Source organism: Triturus cristatus, chromosome 10 (genome assembly GCF_964204655.1).
Source record: "Triturus cristatus chromosome 10, aTriCri1.1, whole genome shotgun sequence".
NCBI lineage: Eukaryota > Metazoa > Chordata > Amphibia > Caudata > Salamandridae > Triturus > Triturus cristatus.
The window spans coordinates 1,081,863,652-1,081,887,381 of NC_140593.1; the positions used below are offsets into that span (position 1 = coordinate 1,081,863,652).

The window sequence follows — 23,730 nt, forward strand, 5'->3', positions numbered from 1 at the left end:
TAATCCACATTGGAATCTAGCTGGAGGATATTGGCTGAGATGTAACTATCGAATTCCGGCAGATTCAATTTATGCTTGGGCCTTTTTTTAGTAGAATTGTTGGTCGTGTTTCTCTTACTGTTCACTCATAAAGAGAGAGAAATCAAATACTGATCTGACCAAGTCTAAGGCCTGGGAGATGCCATGTGCAGGTGTGGAAGATTCGATAAGACCGAATCTAAAAGATGACCTGCCATATGTGTACGGCCTCCCACTAGCTGACCCATCTGCAACGATTCCAGATCATCCAGTAGTTTGTGGGCCCCAATATCATTTGGTTGGTCAAAATGAAGAGTGTCTCCATTGATACTAAAATTAGATAGTTTGATAGCTAATGGTGCCTCCTGTTTGACCAGAGCTACTCTAAGAAGCTTTGAAAGGGCCAGCGGGTTTGTAGTTTAAAAGATCTGATGGGGTGAAATTTTATTTCACAACTATCTGGAATAAGGCGCTTCACAGCCTTGGATAGAGAAAGGAACCAGGCTACAGCTTACCTTGGATTTATGAATAATAGCTATACCACCCCTTCTGCACCCGGTTCTGTCACATATATCGATGCTGTAGCTCAAAGGCCGCACCAGAAGGGGTTCTGCAGTGATATCAGGGGTGAGCCAAGTTTCAGTAAGAAATAATACTTCAGGTGCCTTGTCTTGAATAAGTCGCATAACTCTGCATGGTGGCGAACCAGAGAGCGGCAGTTGATGACACACATTTTGAACAGTGAGCAATGCTTATCCTGAACAGAGGGCGCGAGTGCAGGAGGCAGAGCTATGGCAGGCACGAAGCCACACTGAATGCACTTAAATACCCTCTTCCCATGCAAGACTTGCCTCAACTTTAGCACTGCAGATGCAGAGTAGAATATCGGGTTACTCATTGAAGGGGCAGCGTTCCTAGCACCGTCCAGGCGGGGATGGGCTTACCTTTGGCGTGCCACGCTCGCTGCGCTTCCGTGTATCTGTCCTCTTTATATGCTGGTATTGCGAGAGGAAGGCAGCATGTGAAAACAAGTAGAGTGCTACCTACTCCAACTAGCGGCCCAGCTAAAATGTCTGACAGTAAGTGAGGATATGGCAAAAAATGAATATGATGCACTCAAGTAAATGCTTCTGCTCTGTAAAACTCCCCCAGCCCAAAGATGCAAGTGCAAGAATGTATCCCACAACCCTACACCAATTCAATATTGCAAATGACGAAATTCAATGGCAGGTCATTAAAATCAGGTCAAAGTTAAAACACAAAAAAAGTAGATCATAAATAGAAAACAGCCACGTTAAACAATTCTCTCATTAAGGAAATACCAGCCTTATTGGGACCTTGCTTGATGCTTTCAGCAGAACATGTGGAGAAAATCAGAAATGCAATGCCTTGGGTTTCTGATCGGTCTTCATCTAACACTACTGAACGGACTATGACATTGGACATGATGCCACATCTAGTAGCGCAGATTTTTGAAATCTTCTCTACAAAAGACTAACCTTGCTGAGATTCGTCTCTCTTTATGAACCCCATCCCTCCCGAGCTGCTGCTTTCCATTGCCTTTGTCAGTCTTTCTTCCTAGTACAGAATTGAGATGGAAAAGTTATGCTTAATGTAGGAAGATATAGACTAAGACTCTTAAGATTAACCAGTGTGCAGGGCATTTCTGTACCTGTATCACCATGGTGCAGGAGAAGGACCATGCTTAAGCCTTCTCCCACTATACGCCTAAACCCTACATGAAAAATTGACATTGACTTACTCTCTTGATTCCTGACCCTCTTCTTACCTCCATCCTCTGCATGCCTTCCATTTCTGAGAATAACATTGTCTCAGACTTATGCCTGTCTGCCTCTGAGCTGAGCTGAAGGAGTGCATGTCTTCTATCGAGTCAGACCACCCTTAGTATCCTGGAGTGGGGACTGTGGAACTTCTTCCTGTATTTAAGGAATTGCTTAATAGTTCCTTTTTTCCCTTCTTATCTAAAGTAGCTGAAAAATATATCAAGCAGCAAGTGTCGGGTTTCATTGAGGAAAGGGATCTTCCACATAGTACACAGTACACAATCTGGTTTCCGCCCTGATACAGCACCGAGTCAGCCCTCCCGTTAGCCTCGGAGTCCATGGACAATCGGAACACTGCAGCTTTAATGCTACTGAACCTAAGTGCCGGTTTTGACACTGTGTCCCATGGCCGTCTTGTGCAACGGTTATGTAGTTAGGATGTTGGCCATATCGCCGTAAAGTGGTTGGCATCTTTCCTGGAAAACTGCACTTTCCAGGTCCTCCAGAAGCCTTTATGCTCCAAGGTGGTCCCTTTGTCTCGGAGTTCCACAGGGCTCCTCTCTGAGCCCTACCCTTTTTAATTTGTACATCCACCCCCTGTCAGACATCATTGTGCGACATGGCGGTGACATAATATCCTACGCCGCCGCTCAGCACTCTGCTGCTAGTGCTGTGGCTTTGAGGGCCTGCTTGTCTGAGGTATCCCATTGGGTGGACTTTAACTGCCTGAAGTTAAACGCAGGTAAGACGGAGGTCCTGACCTTGACAAGTAGCCGTCGATCTGGTCCTCAGCCTGGTGCCCAGAATCCCTAGGTCCCTATCCTCAGCCTAACCCCAAGGTTAAAAACATGGGTGTTTGGTTTGATGATGAACTCACTTTTGAGAGTCAAATCACAGCCTTAGCAGGCAAGTGTTTTGGCATTATTAGAGCTCTCAAACGTTTTATCCATCTCCTACCAATCTCGGCCCAGAAAACTGTGATCCAAGCTTTAGTGGTCTCTCAGGTAGACTACTGTAACGTCCTAAACCTGGGAGCCTCTCAGGCTAGTATCAAGAGACTCCAGCGAGTACAGAACTCGGCGGCCCGCCTGCTGCTTAAACTCCCCAAGGGTGCATCTATGAGTAGGGCACTTCAGAAACTGCACTGGCTCCCAGTGGAAAAGCGCCTTTCTTTTAAGGCCCTTTGCTAGTATTATAGGATCCATAGGAAGATTGGGCCAACATATATCCACTCTCTTCTCGATCCATATTCTCCGAAAAGGTGCCTCAGGTCCTCAGAGGCACTACTTTTGCAATTGCCCGGAATCAAGAATGCTCACGCTGGTAGCAGATCTTTTTGCTTTCTTGCTTCTAAACTCTGGAATTCCCTTCAGCTGTGGCTGAGTCAATCCTTCGTTTCGCCAAAACCTCAAGACTTTGCTTTTTTAGGCCCCCTTTTCTGTTTGTCTCCTCAGCTTGATTCCGACTGCTCAGTGCTAGGACACTCCTTACAGGAGTAGCTATGCCCTCTATAAAATGTGTATTCATTCATTATTCATTCCTCAATCCTTCTTATTGTAATTCTGCAATTGGCTGACACCTCATTTCGTAGATCACAAACTTTCCTCTTTAAAACCCTATCCCTATAATCTAACATTACCTATTCTCCACCAGCCTGTCTCATCATCCATTCACCTGAAACCACATAGCCCCCACTAATGATCACACTTACCTGGTATTAATATATAACAACGTAAATAGAATAAATGTATGCAGTTTTTCTTGACGACACTTAACTAATCACAATAACCACTGGACTAACCTTGGGTTCTGGAGTAGCGTGCTACTCACCGTAAAGGGCTTCAACGCCTCGCCAGATGTAGTAAGCTCTATATAAATCCAATGACAATTAAATAAAAATAGGCCATTGAGAGAGCTGCCGTAGGCACTACGGTTCTTTTGTTTGGCAAATTCTCACTGTCTGGCAAGGTCCTACTCAACATATGAGACTACGTGGTGGGTACCTTACAGTGCACAAGTGCCTAATTGTGCAGCTGTCCATCGGACATAAAGTGCATATGAGCTATGCAGATTTTTTTTTCCTTAACGGTATTGGGTCCCGAGTTTTTGGGGGAATATAGACAGGAATTTTACCAGTTTCATGTTCAAGGCCGTGTTGGCTGGATTCAGCTCCTCTATAATAGCCTGCCTGCCTGCCTGCACCTTGAGATTATTAAAAAGCTTACACAATAACTGCCTGCGGGCTTCTTAAAGAACAGGGCACAGACATACAATGTGTATAAGGGTTTCTTTTCCTATTTTGCAGAGTTTGCAATTGAAGTCCATGGGCTGCTTGTGCCACTTCGGCAGAAATTCCAGTGTTGTCAGACCCCCGAACCGATACATCATCATTTATGTTTTGATGTTTTTTTATAAATTTGTGTCCATATACGCCTGCTTTCCTTTCACACTGTGTGTATTGATCCCCATCCAGGCGTGGCTACAGTGTGCTATTGAGTTTTTGTCCTGCAGTCTGCTCAGATTTTGAGCACTGGTGGTGATGGATTTTTAAACACCGCATGGGTGACGTGCAGGTTCCATAACTCCCTTACCAGTTACGTATCTAGGGCTTTTCCAAAAAGAGATGATGTGGCAGGCTACGGAGTCTGCTTGGTATTTCTTACCAAGTAAGTTTATCCAGAGTATCTGACTCATTCAGGTCTCTCAATTTGTACCACAATGTAAGAAATGCACGCTGTCGGGCTAGAAGTTGATTCTGCAAACCAAATTCTATGAAGACCTGAGCTGGGGATGCTGTCTTTGGGAAGCGGAAAATAGATTTATATATTTTAACCACCAGAGCCTTCAGAAGTCTTTAATCTTCCCCCAGCATGATCTCACTCCCATAGGTTATTGCTGGTATTAACTTCGCCTTCATGAACTAAAGGGTTGGGTCTAGGCTGGAACCCCATAAATGCTTCGCAGCGCTTCAAATGTTCTTGGTTTGATTTTTCCAGAGTTGGATATGTGGGGTTCCTGAAGTATACCAAAATTCTGATGTTATATTTCAATGTTTCTATCCAGCGGCCTGCTGTTTTTCCTAGTTGTTCTGTCTCTCATCTCCTAGCCAGTATATGCCACCCTTAGCCCGTACTGCCCTGGTCCAAACCGTATACACATACAAAAAAGTGCCCCCAGAGCACCAAGCCCACCTCCTCTCTCTCACAGCGCTGCACTCACTGACCCTTTTGTTCAGCACCTACTTAGCGTAGTGTGCTACTGGTTGACCCTTTCTACCGCCACATGGAAAGAAATTGAAAATCTTCTCCCTGAGCATTTGTAATCATTGAATAAAATCCTGACATACGAGTTGCCCAGGATTTCAGCAGGAAGGTCTTTCCTTTTGCTCCGGTGATCCTCTGCAGTGGACATGCAGTAGAACATAAGTGCTGCTGCTTTCATTTTGAATAAATATTTAAATGAATGCCTCCAAAAAATAACAGGACACAATCTACAGACACTTGACTAGATCCACTAAGGAACACTGTCCCTGTCTAACTTGTTAATGGTCCCTTTTTCTAAATCATACTGACCTATCTTATTTTTGTTGTGCCTCTGGCCTCATTTAATAAAGATCTCCTAAAAATTGACCAGAGCCGAAGATGTGGCCACTAATGCAACCACGGCCCCATCCAATCCATAAATGTTCCTACTGATCTTTGAAGTGGTGGTCCCTCATTGGCCCCAAAGTAGAAATCATCTCTGCATGCAGTATTCAATCTCCGAATTCTACTGTTCTGCCCAGTCGCAATTCCAACGGTGCACCAATCTTGCCTTAAAGAATGTATTCAATTTGAACTCACCTCATGATCCAGCCCTCTGATTTTTGGCCCAACAGCAATATTTATACTTTTGTTGCATTTCAATTACTGTACTATGACACCGTCATACCCCCCCCCCCCCCCACCTCCCTTCCACGGTGCGTTTAGGTGATCCAGTCTGTTATAGAAAGGTGTGAGGAAATTATTCCTATTTAGGAACCCTCTTGATTTTTTTTGTTTTATATTTTCCATGTTCCTTCAAAAGATGCAGTGTGAAGACATGAATAAAATGCTGTAAATAGTGTCTCTAGTAGAAGGACTCTGGACACGATCACACCAACCTTTATACAGCAGTACCATAAACTTCCTTTGCTTCTAGTTAAAATGATTCATGTTCACGCTAGTTTAGTGTCCCTCATACTTTGGTTGCTGCCATAGTTGATGCAAGGTAAACACAAGGAGATGATGGACGGAGCACTGAAACTTTTCAGACACTCACCCCCAGTCACAGATCTGGGTTGAATCCATCATCGTTCTTTAGCTCACTTCGCCACCTCAGTTCAGACCCAGCTATATGCAAATCAGTCTTGACCCTGTGCTCATGGGAATAGTCCGGCCCGAACTGCCAAGCCATGTCTTCCCTGGACCGGAAACAAGCACCCTGGGAACGGTTTCAGGCTAACAGCCCTCATCAGCCAGGTTAGCTTGAATCCAGTGGCAAAGTGAGCAAGGGATCCACGTCTGGGCATACCCTGCCAACTTGGGGCGAACAAAGCAAACACAAAACTGAACTGGGGTGGTGAAGTGAGCTCAAGAATGATGATGGATTCAACCCAGATCTGTGACTGGGGGTGAGCGTCTGAAAGGTTTCAGCGCTCCGTCCATCATCTCCTTGTGTTTGCTTTGTTTGCCCATAGTTGATGTAAGTGCTACACTATGACCATCCAGTTTACTCAGTACAAGCAAGTGTTCACCTTCTGTGTACTTGGCTTTTTGTGACTGTAATTGGAGAGTTTTAGAAATCAAAATTGGTTACTGTTCTGTTTGCATATTGTTTTTACAGGTTGCACAAAGAAAACTATCTGGCATGGCTGCCAATCAAATTATAAAGTCGAAGCAAGCAGAGGAAGAGATTGGCGGCATTCGAACGGAGGTGGTGTGCACAGCCTTTGAAGACCGTATCCTGGTGGTGGCGACACAGTTTGGGAAGATGGGGACCCTCGTATCTGTGACCCCCAGTGTCATAGCCAATGATATAGGAAGGCCCTCGCTAAGCACAAAAGTGCTTCTTGGCAAGGATGAAGTAAGTATTTGATAGATGGAAAGTAAAACGTATTACTTCTGCCTCCAAAATTATCTTCTGAATCAAAAGCATGAACTGAAGTCTGTCTAGTTTAAAGTGTAGTCTTTGGTTACCTGAACATTTAGGGTGAGATTTACCCACAGTAAGGTTTTTCATGTCTGCTCATGCACTTTTATACTTCCTGATGCAGCTTGTCCACAGATCTGCAGGAATAAATATTGTTGTGGAGATGTGTATTTTCACATATATTCCAAACTTCTACAGGACTAAAGTCAACTGTGAACATAGATCGAGCAAGATAACTGAGTGTTGTTAGAATACACACTGTATTGCGACTTTAAGGTTTTTCAAACCTTGTCAACTGCCACTTACGTTGGAACAATAATTTTCCAACCTCTTGACTTAGCTTACTGCAAAAAATTCGGGAATCTTGAGAGACTTTTCGCAGCAGGAAGCGTTATTTGTGGTCTGAACTACAAATTCGATCCCGTGAACGGAATCTTGGAGGTCCAAGAACATTCAACTTTTTTTCTCATTCATAAGTTGCATAATTGACCACAATAAGTTTTGCAAATCTGGCTCCTGCTCTGTGTGTGTGTGTGTGTGTGTGTGTGTGTGTGTGTGTGTGTGTGTGTGTGTGTGTGTGTGTGTGTGTGTGTGTGTGTGTGTTGTGTGTGTGTGTGTGTGTGTGTGTGTGTGTGTATATATATATATGTTTAGAGAAGATATAGATAGATCTATATAGATAGATAGATAGATCTAGATAGATAGATAGATCTAGATAGATAGATAGATCTAGATAGATAGATAGATATAGATAGATAGATAGATATAGATAGATAGATCTAGATAGATAGATCTAGATAGAGAGATCTAGATAGAGAGATAGATATAGATAGATAGATAGATCTAGATAGAGAGATAGATATAGATAGATAGAGATAGATAGATAGATCTAGATAGATAGATAGATCTAGATAGATGGATATTTTTATTTATATTTTGTGTCCAGCTCTTGTTGGCTCTCTCAACTGTTGGATATTACACGATGCTGTGCTTATGGACCCTTTACTTCAGGTTGAAAAGGGCCCTTGATGTATTACTATCAAAGAATATTGATCATATTCCCTCCTTTTTGGGTCTCTAGTGTTATTTGCCAGCACATTTGCACATTCTGGTGGCGTGAAGCACTGGGAACAAAAACTGTTTTTGTCTACTTAAAACCGACTGCTGCACTATATTTATTAAATACATAGCTGTCGTTGGTCCACAAGTTCTTCCTTCCAGAGGACCGTGAGGTATTTACTTAACATATTTGTCCTCCAGCCACAGAGGTGATATTGATATTCCATGTTACCTATTGGGAAAAGTTGTGAGAAAGTCAACAGCTGTATTTGCCAATGGATTGTTCAATACACTAACTAGGAGACGCCCCTTGGTGCAATGAGTCCTAAGTACACAACATTAATAGTAGGAGTATCCCCAGGGGAACTTCTCTCCTATGGCAGCCATCGTGTTATGCTTTGCAGTTGGTTTCAGCTAAATAAAGTTCAAACGTTGACTTGCTGTTCCAACGTTGACTTGCATTTTCTCCTTTGGCTGAGGAGCTCAGCTGTACAGCTGCCTCATAATTTTGCAGACAGAAGTCTATATGCGTCTGCTAGGGCATGAAGAGCTCTCGCTTCTGTATTTCATACGGAACTGTATCGTTTATCCTGAACTTGATAAGGAGCATTGACATATTGGCCGTTAAAGCATGCACAACTGGGACTTTCTTTCAGGTCCATAGATGGCTCTTTCATTCTGAATCAAGCAGCTTGAAGTGTCAGTTGTAGAAGGAGAGGCAGTGATGGGGAAGTGGAGTGATGGCAATCTAACTGAAGCTGTATCATTGCCAGTAGGAGCATATTGTAGGAGACTGAAAGCTATACATAAAATCTGTATCAATGAGCGTACGCTGCACCAGCTCTTGAGGAATACCAGCTCAATGTGTATCGTACCTCAGTATTACCCAACAGCTGATGGTTGTGAGACAAAGCTCCAGGCAGCCATCTTGGAACATCTAGACCTGGCTCCCTTGGCTACAGGAAGACCGTGTCGTCCTCTGTGTTGGTTCAGCGTATAACGGCTCTCGGTGTCAGCAGTGATATTTGAATAGATGCGTTTTGGATGTTCTTCATGCTAAAGGCCAGCTTAGGTGTAGCTATACAAGAAGGGTACAACTATTCCGTCAGTTAAATCTCTTCTTTTGAGCGCTAGGACCCGTGTGATCCTGCTAAACATCTAAGAATGTAGATGTGGCTTAGAAATCGATTGGAATTAGCAACCAGGGAATTGGGCACTGTCAGCTCTGCAGAAGAGCCATTCAGTAATAATAATTTGTTTTGTATTTGTATCTTTTCATGGCAAACTTTTTGCTGTTTCTAAGCACTACTAATAACGGGCATTACTGTTAATTGGTTTAATTCAACAGCCACTGAAAGGTAAAAGAATGAGCTGACTTTGCGGGAATTCTAACTTGAGACCTGCAAGTCATATCGGATATCAGCAGTGAGTGCTTACCACGCTGACCCATTTTGTCGACTATGGGTTGCTACAGCTGTATATATGAATCCATCAGTGATCACCCATGTGTTTATACCTAAATGGCTGTTGGCAGGGCGCAAGTCCTGAAAAAAAAAAGAGAAGTGGGAGGACTAACCAAGTTGGGCAGCATGCAAGTGACATCATGGTATGACATCGCGTGTGGCAGCACAGGAAGAGATATCGCAAGAAGTGACATCAGACCTTAACACCTCAGACGTATTTTTAGCAGTTCTATCACAAGTACATGAGCCTATTATAAGATTTGACTAGTAAGATTTTGTGTTGGGGCTGTGCCAAAAAAATGACATAACCCCTACACAAAATCTGGGCCTCAACTTATACTTTGTTTAAAAAGAAATTCTCTGCCAAAGACAAATTTGCAGCAAGGATAAATGTGGCAGTAAAACTGTTCTGCTTAATTGGTCGCAGAGTCTGCATTGTAAAATATCTTATGGAGTTAAGTCACCTGCTGCAGAGATCTAAGTGTGCTCAGTAAATCTCAGGGAATAATAATAATGGTAAGATAACTGAGGAGGTTAATACATTTTCTGGTGTGATCTATGTTTTGCCTAGCCCCAGTTTTGAATCAAAGTATCATAGACCGTTAATGTGTAATATGCAAATGACAGATTTTTATTTTATGTAGCTAGGTAAGTGGGTTACTGCTTGTAACACAGAGATCCATTTGTTACTTGTAGTTCATAAATCTTAATCCATCTAATATAGCACAGTGAGCTTTGAAGTGCATGTGACTCTTACACCTTGTAACCCTCACTGTCTTCTGTTACACATCCTGTACATTGATTTACACGCATATGATTTATTTTCAATGTATTTACGTATGATGTAATGTGCTCTGAACCCTACATTGGGGTGAGTTTCGCTATAAAAGAAATAAAAAAAAAATAGTGGTACGTAAATTGTTATTTGCATAAATAGTGCGACAGACCAACACATCTGACATTCTTACAATGCATGCATATCTTTTATATACAGGAAATGAACAAAGATGAAAGCATATCTTTTAAGTAACTGTGAAGTGAAGAGCTGTGTGCCTTCGTTTCCTTTCCATTGCATCTAGGTGTGAGGGCCAGATAGCTCGCACCCAGGATACTCGAGCAAAAGGAGGCCTGATGACCCCTTAACTTCAGCCTTTGTATTGGTCCAGCAGGAATTTAAAATAAGAAAGCTCCCCTCCCCACCTTCACATTGCTGTGTGGAACTAAAGCAGACAAAGTACAGGCGCTGTTGAAACTGTCTAATGTGTCTGAAACCTACACCAGGGTAATTTCAGTATATTTTAGTTAGGCCCAACTTCTTGGCACATTGGGCAGTGTCCACCCTGTGAAAATAGTGGGTGGGTGCACTCTGCACTCGTGTACCCCCAACTTGTGCCCTGGCTGTTGGGTAGTTGTTGTAAACTCTTGATTTTCATCTTGGAACAGCAGATCTCTTAAGTTTCTGTGCTGTCATTCCAGCTAATCTGCGTCATACTTTTAGGTCTCTTCTCTCCTTAGGCTGGAGACCAGAAGAAAATGAGTTATTCACCATATAGAGTTGTTGAGATGTCCCCGCTTTACACAATAAAAATAATTAATGTTCCAGTTCCCTAGTATTACTTCATTATTTTTCCAGTTTAACACTATCTTGGAAAGTTGCATGTTATTAGCACCACTTTAACACCACAATACAGCAGTAAGCAACTGAAAGATGACCCATCAACATTTGGGAAGGGCCTTTTACAATGCAGCAAAACATGACGCTGCATTTTTTGTAACTTTTGATCCTTCTGAGTGAGAAACAACAGCAGCAGCTGATGGATTATCTGACAAATGTGGCAAATCCATAATTATGTAGAATACACTGCTGCTGCAGAATTGCATAGTTCAGGTGATGCTGTTAATGGCACTATATTGAGCAAAAAAACACTGAAATTGGCAACATTTTTCACTCTTCGTAAGTAAAAAGACTTGTCAAGTTTTACTAATACAACACAAGATACACAATGGGAAGGAGCAGTGCAAGTGTCTATTATGTAAAGAAAAGAAATGGCAACATTTCCAGGGCAGCACTGGCTACATGTGCTGCCGTTGTCCTGCCTACTCAATCTCTGATTTGCTCGCAGAAGGCGAAGCTCGCTAATATAATTAAAAGCACTTTAAACCGACACCCCACTTTGAGGCACCCGTGACTGCGCATTTATTCTCTCCCATCAAATTCTCACTTTTTGTGTTACGAATAGAAAGAAATGGATTACAGTCAAAGCCACAGAAATTGTGCAATTCTGACCAGAATTGTATGCTTAGTTATGGAGTTGTCACATCTGCCACATACATTTGCCGATTTTAACAAAAAGCCATCTTAAACTGATCAAAAGACACTAAAAATGCAGTGACATGTTGCTGCACAGTGGCAGCACCTTCACAAAGGTTTACTGGTCACCTTTCGGCTGGTTATGCTGTAGTTGGGTTTTAAACTGGTACTACTGAGATTCAACTTTTTTCCAGACCGTGTTAATGTGCAAAAAATGACAAAATAATAAAGTGTTACAATCCACATTGTGCTGCATAATTTAGTCAACCCTGCTGAATAATTGTTCCTACCCGTTGCATAATTCCAATGCCCTGTTTATAGTGCTACTGTTACTCCTTGGCACATGAACTGATAAGAGAAGGTACTATACTGGGCTAATGCACTTGCTGCAGAGATATTCCTACAATCAGTGGCTTCACAAGTTCAAAGCTTGTTACCCAGCCTTCTATTTCTGATAAGGAGTGAGACGGTGTAGGAAATCTACCTTTTCTGCATGGTCACCCCAGATTTTTTTGTCTTTTCCTAGAAAGTATTTTGCTGGTTTTTGAATTCTATACACTTTACTCCTACTAAGAAGGAGTAAAGCGCCTGTGCTTCCCCTTTAAACACGGTTAAATTGGCTTATTCCTAAATGGCACATTTTACTTGCCTGCCTATATCATCTAGAAAATGCACCTATGGCCTGGAAGTTAAATGTTATCTGTGGACTGCAGCATCTATTATGCGATCCACAGAGTGGACCTGCAAAACCTGGTTCCAGGCTTACCATTCTAACCCGACTGCTTAAAACCTGCAGAGCAACCTATTAAAATAACCCTTTTTGACAGACCAAGACCTCTCTTTGAAATCTGAAGTAACCCCTTGTTCCATGGGCCTTGTAGCCCACAAGGTAGGGTGCATGGTATTTTGAAAGCGGGACACACAAAAAATTAATGTCACCATCTCCCTACAGTAGCAACAACACAAAAGCTATTTTCACCAGTGAAGAACAGATGCAGAGGCGGAGAAGGGCCAGGCGTGATTACGCACACCAATTCACCCACACAGGCACATGCACACCCCTCATTCCTTTACATGCACTAAATCATTACCCCATAGGCAGCAGCAAAGGGGAGGCTGACATAAGAGGGTGAGCCGGAAAGTCCAGGATGAGGTGGAGAGAGAGACGGGTGAGGTTGAGAGAAGAGAATGTGAAGCAGAGACTTGGGAGGGAAAGAGGGAGGAATTAGAGGCAGGAGGATGTCAAGGGGGAGAACAGGGGGGGTGGAAGGCCAGGAGTGCGAGTAGTAGTAAGAAGAGGGCAAGGAAGAGAGAGAGCAGGGTGAGGAAGCGAGAGAGAGAGAGAAGCGTGAGGAAGCGAGAGAGAGAAGGGTGAGGAAGCGAGAGAGAGAGAAGGGTGAGGAAGCGAGAGAGAGAGAGAAGGGTGAGGAAGCGAGAGAGAGAGAAGGGTGAGGAAGCGAGAGAGAGAAGGGTGAGGAAGCGAGAGAGAGAGAAGGGTGAGGAAGAGAGAGAGAAGGGTGAGGAAGCGAGAGAGAGAAGGGTGAGGAAGCGAGAGAGAGAAGGGTGAGGAAGCGAGAGAGAAGGGTGAGGAAGCGAGAGAGAAGGGTGAGGAAGCGAGAGAGAAGGGTGAGGAAGCGAGAGAGAAGGGTGAGGAAGCGAGAGAGAAGGGTGAGGAAGCGAGAGAGAAGGGTGAGGAAGCGAGAGAGAGAGAGAGAGAGAAGGGTGAGGAAGCGCGAGAGAGAGAGAGAGAGAGAGAGAAGGGTGAGGAAGCGAGAGAGAGAGAAGGGTGAGGAAGCGAGAGAGAGAGAGAAGGGTGAGGAAGCGAGAGAGAAGGGTGAGGAAGCGAGAGAGCGAGAGAAGGGTGAGGAAGCGAGAGATAGAGAGAAGGGTGAGGAAGCGAGAGATAGAGAGAAGGGTGAGGAAGCGAGAGAGAGAAGGGTGAGGAAGCGAGAGAGAGAAGGGTGAGGAAGCGAGAGAGAGAAGGGTGAGGAAGCGAGAGAGAGAAGGGTGAGGAAGCGAGAGAGAGAAGGGTGAGGAAGCGAGAGAGAGAAGGGTGAGGAAGCGAGAGAGAGAGAGAAGGGTGAGGAGAGAGAGAGAGAGAAGGGTGAGGAAGCGAGAGAGAGAGAGAAGGGTGAGGAAGCGAGAGAGAGAGAGAGAAGGGTGAGGAAGCGAGAGAGCGAGAGAAGGGTGAGGAAGCGAGAGAGCGAGAGAAGGGTGAGGAAGCGAGAGAGCGAGAGAAGGGTGAGGAAGCGAGAGAGCGAGAGAAGGGTGAGGAAGCGAGAGAAGGGTGAGGAAGCGAGAGAAGGGTGAGGAAGCGAGAGAGCGAGAGATGGGCGAGGGAGAGAGCGAGAGATGGGCGAGGGAGAGAGCGAGAGATGGGCGAGGAAGAGCGAGAGCGAGAGATGGGCGAGGAAGAGCGAGAGAGAGAGATGGGCGAGGAAGAGCGAGAGAGAGAGATGGGCGAGAGAGAGATGGGCGAGGAAGAGAGAGAGAGAGAGATGGGCGAGGAAGAGAGAGAGAGAGAGAGAGATGGGCGAGGGAGAGAGAGATGGGCGAGGGAGAGAGAGATGGGCGAGGAAGAGAGAGAGAGAGAGAGATGGGCGAGGAAGAGAGAGAGAGAGAGAGATGGGCGAGGAAGAGAGAGAGAGAGAGAGAGAGATGGGCGAGGGAGAGAGAGAGAGAGAGAGAGAGATGGGCGAGGGAGAGAGCGAGAGAGAGATGGGCGAGGGAGAGAGCGAGAGAGAGATGGGCGAGGGAGAGAGCCAGAGAGATGGGCGAGGGAGAGAGCGAGAGAGATGGGCGAGGGAGAGAGCGAGAGAGATGGGCGAGGGAGAGAGCGAGAGAGAGAGAAGGGCGAGGAAGGGAGCGAAGAGTGAGGTGGAAAGAGAAGAGTGAAGGGGGGTGAGAGTAAGTTGACTCAGTGAGAGTCTGCCAGGTCATAAGAGAGTGAAAATAAGATATGGTGAAAAGAGAGGAGAGAAATATGGGGGTGAAGTTTAGAAAGAGAAGGCCATAGCAGGAAACAGGTGGAGGGAGAGGGGGATGTGGTGAAGAGAGAAGAGATTGAGGTGTGCGAAAAAGAGAGTGAGGTGAGCAGGACAGGAAGGTGAAGTGGAGAGAAAGGAGGCTGAAGTTAGAGAGAGGAGGTAGAGGCAAAGTGAAAGGAGGGTGAGGTGGAGAGAGCCGAAGAGATCAAGCGCATAGGTTTAAAGCCATAGTAATACTCAGTTAACTCTAGTAAACCGAGCCTGGCAATTGGTTTGGTATACAGCTCACATCCAGCATGGCAGACCCATGACGTGGGAAACTCTGGACACCCCCACTCTTGCTTTTGGCCTACCCGTGCCTCCTCAGGGCCCTCCCAGATGCCCACGCCTAGAGCCGGGCCTGCCTCGCATACGGTTTGCCCCAGGCCTTGGAAAGACTTTTAGCCAACCTACCCCTCACAAAAATGAAACCAAGCTAATTACATTCTGAAAGGCATCAGAGGTGTTTTTATGTTACCTGTTGAATGAAAGCAGGCGTTTTAACCATGGTGGGAGGTGTACTTTTCCGCTACACTTCTTTTTTTGCTCAGTGAAATTTTACGTAACTTCTGAGCATCCCAGCAGCCTCGCGTCGACACTCAGTAGACAAACTCGAGGACATCGCCACGCCTTGAAGACGAGCGGTGCCGGCAGCCAGCGCTGCAAAGGGAGGTCTCCTGTTCGCTTCCCTCGTTTTCTTAAGCTGGGAATTCTGGTTGACTAGCCTGGTCCTTTCAGCTTGCCACCATCGGTTAAATATTGGCAGTACTTCGGGATTATTTGGGCATTGACCAGGGCACAAGTCGAGGGGGGGGGGGGGCGCAGGTACACGGCTTCTACCCACTCTTATCACAGGGTATACGCTGCCCCCCCTGCAAAGAAGCTGGGCCCCATATAAGTATGCTGAACTTGATCCAGTGGCGTAACGAAAGTCGAGGTATCCCCACTTCAAGGCACCTGGAGGGGCCCCACTCCGGATTTAAACTGGTGCTCTCAGGCCTATACCTTGCAGAGGACGCCCCCTGCAGCCCAGGCCCCCCCCCCCGCAGGGGATGCGGGGCCTGTGTTACGTGCCTGATTTGACCCAGTGTAATTTTCAGATACCGGACACGTTCAGTAGCGCCTGTACGTTGTTTGCTTTCGATTCCCAGCAACGACGACAAAGTGAGGGGGGGGGGCTTTTTAGGTCTCGGCTAGCGAAGGCTGCGCTTGCGCAGTCTCGCTCGCGAGATTTAATGACTTTGAGAAGAGGGGCTTGAACCCGCCCCTCTTCTCTCCTCTTCTCCATTGGCTGGCCTCTTGAATGCTGGCCAGCCATTGGAGAAGAGGTTTGTCACTCCGAACAGGCCCCGTCCTTTTCGGATTCGGGGGCGTTTTTTTGTTTGTTGCTTTTAGCTTTTTAGCAGCCCGCCCCTTACACGCCCACAAGACAGCATGTCTTCACGCTGCCTACACGCGCCAGTCGGCTCTCTGATTGGTTGGCAACTACCAAATAAGCACTGTGATTGGTGGACCTTGTCAACCAATCAGAGAGCCGACTGGCGCGTGCAGGCAGCGTGAGCAAGACACGCTGGTAGTGCGATGCAGGGCTGTATTCCGTGTTGACGAAAATGCGTGCCCCGGTAGGTCTTCCCCCTCCTCGCCGTCGCTCTGCATTGCTTCGGGCTGGTCTAGGACGAAAATGCGTGCCCAGGTAGGTCTTCTCCTCCTCGCCGTCGCTATGCATTGCTTCGGGCCGGTCTAGGGCCCCCTGCAGGCTCTGGGAGCCGAACTTGCGCAGCGCCTCTTGGTTCCAATTCTACTTCCCCACGCCCCCGGGGATCTCTGTCAGGTTTCAGCTCAAGTATTTCCCATCCCCTGTCCTTCGCTTCAGCCTCCACGCCCCCTCACACCGCACCTGTATGATGTCGCAGACCCGGTGCTGCTCGGCGTACACCCCCAGCTCTGGGGGCACCTGCAGGGGTCGGGCGCAGACGTCCATGGGGCCGGTGCCTGGGTGGGGAGGGCGAGGGCAGAAGCCGCCTTCAAACTTCAGCCCAGAGTGCAGCCGCTAACCGCCCCTAGCAACCGTCGTATCCAAGGACTCTGCGACGTCATCAGCGTGTGCGGCGGGAGCGGAAGAGAGGAACGAGTCGCGGAGCAGATCCTGGAGGCCAGGCAGCCTTAACCTCAGGCGGCGAGGCAATCTAGAGTCTAGGCCGGCCAGGGGCTCTTCAGAACAAGCCACGCCGGCTCAGTCGATGGAGACCCATCCTCACCTCTCCAGCCCTGTCCTTCCAACTATTTCCAATCCCCCACTCCTGTCCACCCCTGTCTCATAGTCCATCACAGGCCCCTGCTCAATCCACCACCAGTCCAGCCTCTCGATGCACACCCATCCTACACTTCAGCCACACTCCTCCGTAGCGATGGTTGCCCCCTCCTCAGAGAATAAAGTGCCCATTTGTCCACACTGTGCAACTTCCCCTCCACCACGAGCCCAGCCTCGCAGTGTAGTGCAGCCTCCTAGGTCCAGCATCAGCCACTAGGGCAAACTCGGTCTAATCCAGCCCCTGTCCTCTCAATAAAGCCTAACAGCTCTTCACCACCCCTTCAGTGCAGCCTAACCGATATCTACCCTTATCTTTAATCTGAAACTCCCTACTGCGAGTGGCGTTTTTCTTTCTTATTTCTTTATGCTATTGTATATAGCAGGAACTCCAGCCGAAGGTACAAGAGCGCTATACATTTGGGCTAGTTACATTATAGAAGGTCACATTCATTTTGGTAGGCACCGGGGAGATTGAGTGATTTGGCCAGAATCACAAGATGTTGAGCCTAATGCCAGACTCGAATCCAGTTTCAAAGTTGGCAGCTCTAGCTGTTACGCCACATCCTCTATACTTTCAGGCTAGACAGAAAAGACAGACGAGGCATGGTTACATATCTGAATTTATCCATGCTTGTAGGTTGAGCGGATCGGGCCAATGTTCATCTGGGGTCTTTTACCCAGCATGCTATCTTAGATTACCAGCCATATGCAAATCACCCTGCTCGAGTGAGAACAGTCCAGCAGCTCTGATTGGGGCTCGCCTGCTGTGTGTAGCTTGGTTCCAGCGGCACAATTGTATTGTAATTGCATTTATATAGCGCTTACTACCCCTGACAAGGCGTCGAAGCGCTTGAGCACAGAACCCATGGCATACCCTTGCCACTTCGGCCGGTACATCAAAAACACAACATGAGATGGGATTGAAGAAGGCTTGTAATCCGTCTAAACACTTGCTAGCATTCCTACTCGTCACACTCTTGTCCCCCATGCATTTCATTTTCACTTAAAACCCATCCATATGCAAATCAGTCTTGACCCTGCTCCAATCGGAAGAGCCCAGCGGCTGGGACTCTGCTTGGAAGTCCGCCCACCAGGGGCTAAGTGAGCCCCTTCACTCCAACGCCCCCAGCTCCCTTAGATGCTAAAATCGGGAGCCTATAATGACAGGATTATTAGGAAACATTGGCCCGGCCCACAGCCATGATAGGCCGGGAAACTGCGGCGGGGCCAGCTACCAGCAAGGATCAAGGCGAACGGCCAAGCCGCCCTCTGGAGACGGCGTGCGCTGGAAGACATTCCAGGTCTACCCCACTCTCTCGACTGACAAATTAATAAAACAATGAACATTAAAACAAAGTTACCGGGCTTTTGCTAACAGACGGAGGAGATGTGTTCTCCAAATTAAAACGGAACACTTCCCGAAATATTCTTTTGCGCCATTTAATAAAATATATTGAACAAATATGTAATGCAAGACAAACACGCCTCAGTGCCTGGCTGATCAGTGTGAGCGGAAGGAGCCGAGCTGTAAAATGTTCAACTCGCTGCTCAGAAGATTCCAGCATCTCAGTCAATCTCTGCTATTTGCACTGAGCACCAGCGCCAAGCCGTGAAATGCGGCTTCTATGCGCCAGCTCCTTTAAGAGCGTGGCGCAGTACCAGTGTTGTTACTAGTGCGGTCAACGGAAGGTCAAAGGTCACCTCAGTGGCGTAAGGCAAAATGATGGGGGTTGCCCTGCAGAAGTGATGAGGGACCCCGGAATCTCCGAGACTGCACATATGTTCGTTGGCCTTGGCCTGGATGGGGGTCCCCTGAAAGGTTTTGGAGCTCCCGGAAAGGTTGGTGGGGGGGAGGGGGAGAAGGTGTTCCTGCTCCGCAGTGCCCTGCGTTACTCCACTAGTGCACCTACGTCACAGGCTTTACATACATCTTCACACATTTGTACTGGGCTGCTCACGTAGGGAGCAATATACAGAGATTAGAAAAAACCTAAACTAGGGTCTGTGTAACTCCCACCTACGAATGCACGAGGCACACATGACTTACGACTGGTAACCCTCTATCGGGTCCGGGTGCGTACTTTATGGAACCTCAGATCTCTCCTTTACAATAATCCCAGGCACCAGACTGGGTCCAGTGTCCGTGTGCTGGGAGATGGGGCATGGACTCCATGGTGGCCTGAGGCCACAGGAGAACGGACAGCGCCGATGATATGATATGCTAGGAGCTATTTATAGCGCACTGTCACTCATGACTGAGCATCCTGGCGCTAGGACAGCAACAAACACAGTAAACCACCACCTAGCACATAAGAATGTAGTATGAAGAACCGAGGAGAGCAAGCTGAACCTAAAACTCCGTCGGTCGATTGCCTACAGGAATCATCAGACAGAGAAACAAGCCACGTTTGGGGACGTTTCCTGAAATCCGTTTCACTCTTGGTAAATCTGAAAGGGACAGGGAGAGGATTCAGATGTTGGCCCCCATTACAGAGAGATTCGTTTAGGTTGTGAAAACCGGGATGGCTAGCACATTAAGGTGGGAAGATTTCAAGGTGACTTCTATTGGATTGTCAATTATTACCTTTTTCCTATTTCACAGTTATGCCCTCCCCCCTCTAATCATCTTATTGTGTTATGATCTTTTTATGTGGTATTATGTAAAGCTCTTTGATTTTGAGTCTAGTACGCGCTATATAAAAAGCTTTAAATATAGACACACACTGTATGCACACCTCTGTGGAGAAAAGAGCTAACCTGCTTTGTGCATCCCCAAAATATGTACATATAGGGACATCGGTAAGGAAGAGGGTTTTTTACTAAAACACCCCTCTTCCTTATTGATGCACCCTACATGTACATATTTTGGGGATAGATGGGTGAAACATCCCCCTCACGTTGTCAGCACCCTGTGGGAGAAAGAAAGGGAGCATTACTCTGTTATCATGCACACATATGGGGAGGTTGAACACTTTACACACTTTTTAGGCATAGGAGGGTTGGAGCAATCCCTCATAGAAACTGTAGGCACACCTCTGACGGCTGAAAGCATTGAACAAACCCACCTCCAGCCTCCTCACCCTTCAAAGAAATCTGAAGACTGGATGAAGTATTGCATTGAGAAAACATACTTTGAATTGAATTCATGATTGAAGAGGACAAGAAGGGTTAATATCTTACATGTTTTCCAAACCCGCTCCCCCTGCACGCATTTTATATACAGTAGACGGGCAAGGAAAGGAGGAAGTGGTAAGGAGATGTTTGCGTGTGCCTCTTCATTCGTATGAGTTTCCAGAGTGTGGGCATTGTGTTTGTGTGGGCACTCATCTATGCATATTAGTGTGTTCGTAAGGATGTGTGTATATGCGTGCTTTGCGGTGAATGGCTATACCGGTTGTGTTTGTGTATTTAGAGCAGACGATTGTCACGCCATCATAAACACCTTTTAATAACTGTGTGTGTGTGTAGGTGGCTCTGTGGGTGGCTCTATTTGTGTGTGGGTTTCTATATGTGGGTGGCTCTGTGTGTGTGGGTGGCTCTATTTGTGTGTGTGTGGCTCTGTGTGTGTGGGTGGCTCTGTGTGTGGGTGCAAATGCAATAGGTCTCGCATTTGAGAGTCATTAAGCTATTGACATTGTAAATAACAATGCCGTTTCTTTAAATGTTTAAAAAAATAAAACATAAACAAAAATAATGTCATGAGCAATGCCAATAGCTCTAACTTTAACAATGCCGAGACCATTGCATTGTAAATGCTTGTTTTCACCTCCAGCTGGGACATGGATAAAGGCGGAAGTTAAGGGGCCATCAGGCCTCCTTTTGTTTTAATATCCTGACTGGAGGCGGCCTGGAACCTCGCACTTAAAAGCAAATGCAACTGAGTGGACTCCAAGGCACACACAGCTTTTTATCTCTTCACAGTACTTAAGAGAGGCGTGCTTTGTGGCTTGTGCCTGTGTTAAATCCCTGTATATAATAGATGCATGCACTGTAAGAATTTCATGAGTTGTAAGGCTGCCCGGGGGGGGGGGGGGCTGCGCAGCAGCTCCCCCCCCCCCCCCCCTAAAAGGGCAGCCGCCTTAGTGCCACAGGAAGGCACAGGGGTGGGAGGTCTAGTCCCTGGGTCCTGCCAGGGGAGACCCAAGCAGATGGCTACTTCCGGTGGGGAGGGGACAGGGGTATTTATACTGTCTCCGCCCCTTCCTCGCCCTCTTGTTCGCCTTGCCGGTCGCAGCTCCATCGTCGCGCGCCTCGGAGGCTCACGTTGCGGTGAGTTCGCCTGCCTTCTCTCCCCGCCCCAGCCTTGTCCCTGGGCATCACCAGGCGACGGGGCCCTGTGGTCGGAATACCACTTGCGTGGGGGGGGGGGTGCGGGCGCCGAGCCAGGCCCAAGTCGCCGGCCTGGGAGGTTGCGCGGGGGTGGGGGCACGCATGTGTGGCTCATCGGTCGGGCATCGCAGGCCATCTGAGTCACTGTGGCCTTAGGGCTCCTGATTTGTGCAGGTAGATCTCGGGAGAGAGACTTCTCAATGATTTGAATGGGAGAGAGACTTCTCAATGATTTGAATGGGCATTTCTTGGGTAAATGTTCACTTTGCAAGTCACGGGTGCGAGTCCTGCAAGTGCAGCCACCCATGATTAGGAAGGGAAGTTAGCGTAATTAATTTGTCGAAGAGAAGATGTGGTCCGTCGGCTACGCTGCTGACATTGGTGCTTAAAAAAAAAAAAAGAGCGACCGTCGAGGTCGCGTGCATGTCCGGTGTCCCTAGTGTGTGGAATGGGGGCCCAGTGGGCAGGACGGGCGGCTTCGATCTGGGGAATCCAGGTTCGGGCCTCAGCGTAAGCATTATAGTGAGAGGCGGTGTGGCCTCAGGCACGTACGCGCTATCGCTGGCAAATCTTAGTTTCCCCGCGCCTGAAGGTGTATGTATATTCGGTGCCATGTAAAGCGCTCCTTTACCGTCGGACCGAGTTCGCGCTATATACATATGCAACACCAAAGCAGAGTAACAGCCATGGGAAGTGTAAAGCATATGCCTGAATGTGCAATGTAAATACGGTGTCATGTATAGCCCTCCAATACCTTCTGGTCGAGTACGCACTATATAAATATGCAACAACAAAGGCAGAGTACCTGCCATGGGGAGTGTAAACATTATGCCTGAATGTGTAAGGTAAATACGGTGCTATGCAAAGCGCTCCATACCTTTGGGTCGCGCTATATATTTAGCAGGGTGCCGATAGTACAGTGGTTAGACCGGCGGATTTGGAGGCGGCACTGAGGTGTTCGAGTCTCGCCAGGTTTGGTGGGAGAAGCGCAATGTGTATAAAATAGACTTATATTTGCTCGCCTCGTTGAACTTCCGGTGATGCTGGGCATCCACTACCCTCCCGTGCCCAACAACTTAATTAGGTGCGTCCCCTTGTAACGGAACTGGTGCCATGTACAGCGCTCTGATACCTAATTGGATTTGGGCAAGCTAGCGCGATATTTAATAATAAAAAAATAAAAAAAAAATGTGGGCGCTCCGATACCTGATTGGATTCGGCTCAGGTTCGCGCTATATAAGCCCTGGAATAAGAAATTACAGTATTTGGCCTATTTCTAAGATCACTTGTTCGGTCCCGGCCGAGCCTCCATGTTGGTTTTGGGCCTCGCAAGTGGGACACTGGCGCCACTCGCGCGTGCTGGCAGGCGCATGCCGGGGGTCGCGATACGCCTGTCGGGGGTCAGTAGGGATTGATGCGAAAGGGGAGCAGTGAGGGCATCCGGGTCTGCGCGGCCCCTTCTCCCGCAACCTCTTAAAGGCGGTGGCATGTGTCCCGGGGGGGTGTGTGCTCCGCCTGCAGCGACCCTGCTGTGGGTGAAGGTCCGGTAGATTGCGGTAGAAGGCGCACAGCTGGTGTGTGTGGCGGCTCTGCCAGGTGGGACTCCTTTACCCGGACGCCTAGCGGGTGCCGCGATTCTTGGCTTCTTGCTGATTTGGACATCTCCGGTCCGGGGGTGCGGTGGTGCCTCTCGCTGCTTTGAGGGGCAAGAGCCTGGGCCTCGGTGCCGCGCATCTTGCGGTGTTTCTAGGCTATACACGTGACCCTCAGAGTCCTGCAGATTGTAGTGCGGTGCACAGGCAATGGGCGCCATCCATCCAGGCATGGCGCAGCAGACAATGGGGACAGTGTTTTGCGTTGAGAGGCCTGCGCGTCCTATGGTGGACGATGTCGCGGCTTTCTCGTGGCCCCCCCCCCCCCTACACCGTTGCAGGGTAATGGGACACAGCAGGGGCAGCGGGCCAGGCGGGTCGCGAGAGTGTGGTTAGGTGTTGGCAGAGCGGACCGCCTCGGGGCTCAGCGAGCTGGAGCTCGCTTGCACCCGGCTTGTCCTTGATTGCTGTCCTCTGGCTGGTGTTGTAGCAGGTTTTTATGCCAGGTGACTGCCGGTCCGGACCCCGGCCGTGGTAGGAGGGGGTTAGGTGCTCATTCATGCCTATATTTCAGAAGAGCCAAGTGGTAATAATAGGAGATTGAGGCCTCGAATCGGGTTCTGCCATGTGTGGGCTTTGGAAGTGGCTGCTGCGGGATCGGACCTTTG

The 23,730-nt window shown here is 47.6% G+C and overlaps 1 protein-coding gene across 2 annotated transcripts in view; it reads left to right on the forward strand.

Annotated features, from left to right (window-relative positions):
• Window positions 1-23,730, forward strand: part of PSMG3 (proteasome assembly chaperone 3) — a 67,035-nt gene that overhangs the window by 35,359 nt on the left and 7,946 nt on the right. For both annotated transcript variants that reach the window (XM_085629242.1, XM_085629243.1), the window contains one exon: window positions 6,666-6,905. In XM_085629242.1, the coding sequence (XP_085485368.1) occupies window positions 6,666-6,905 (240 nt within the window). The remainder of the gene's footprint in view (window positions 1-6,665; window positions 6,906-23,730) is intronic.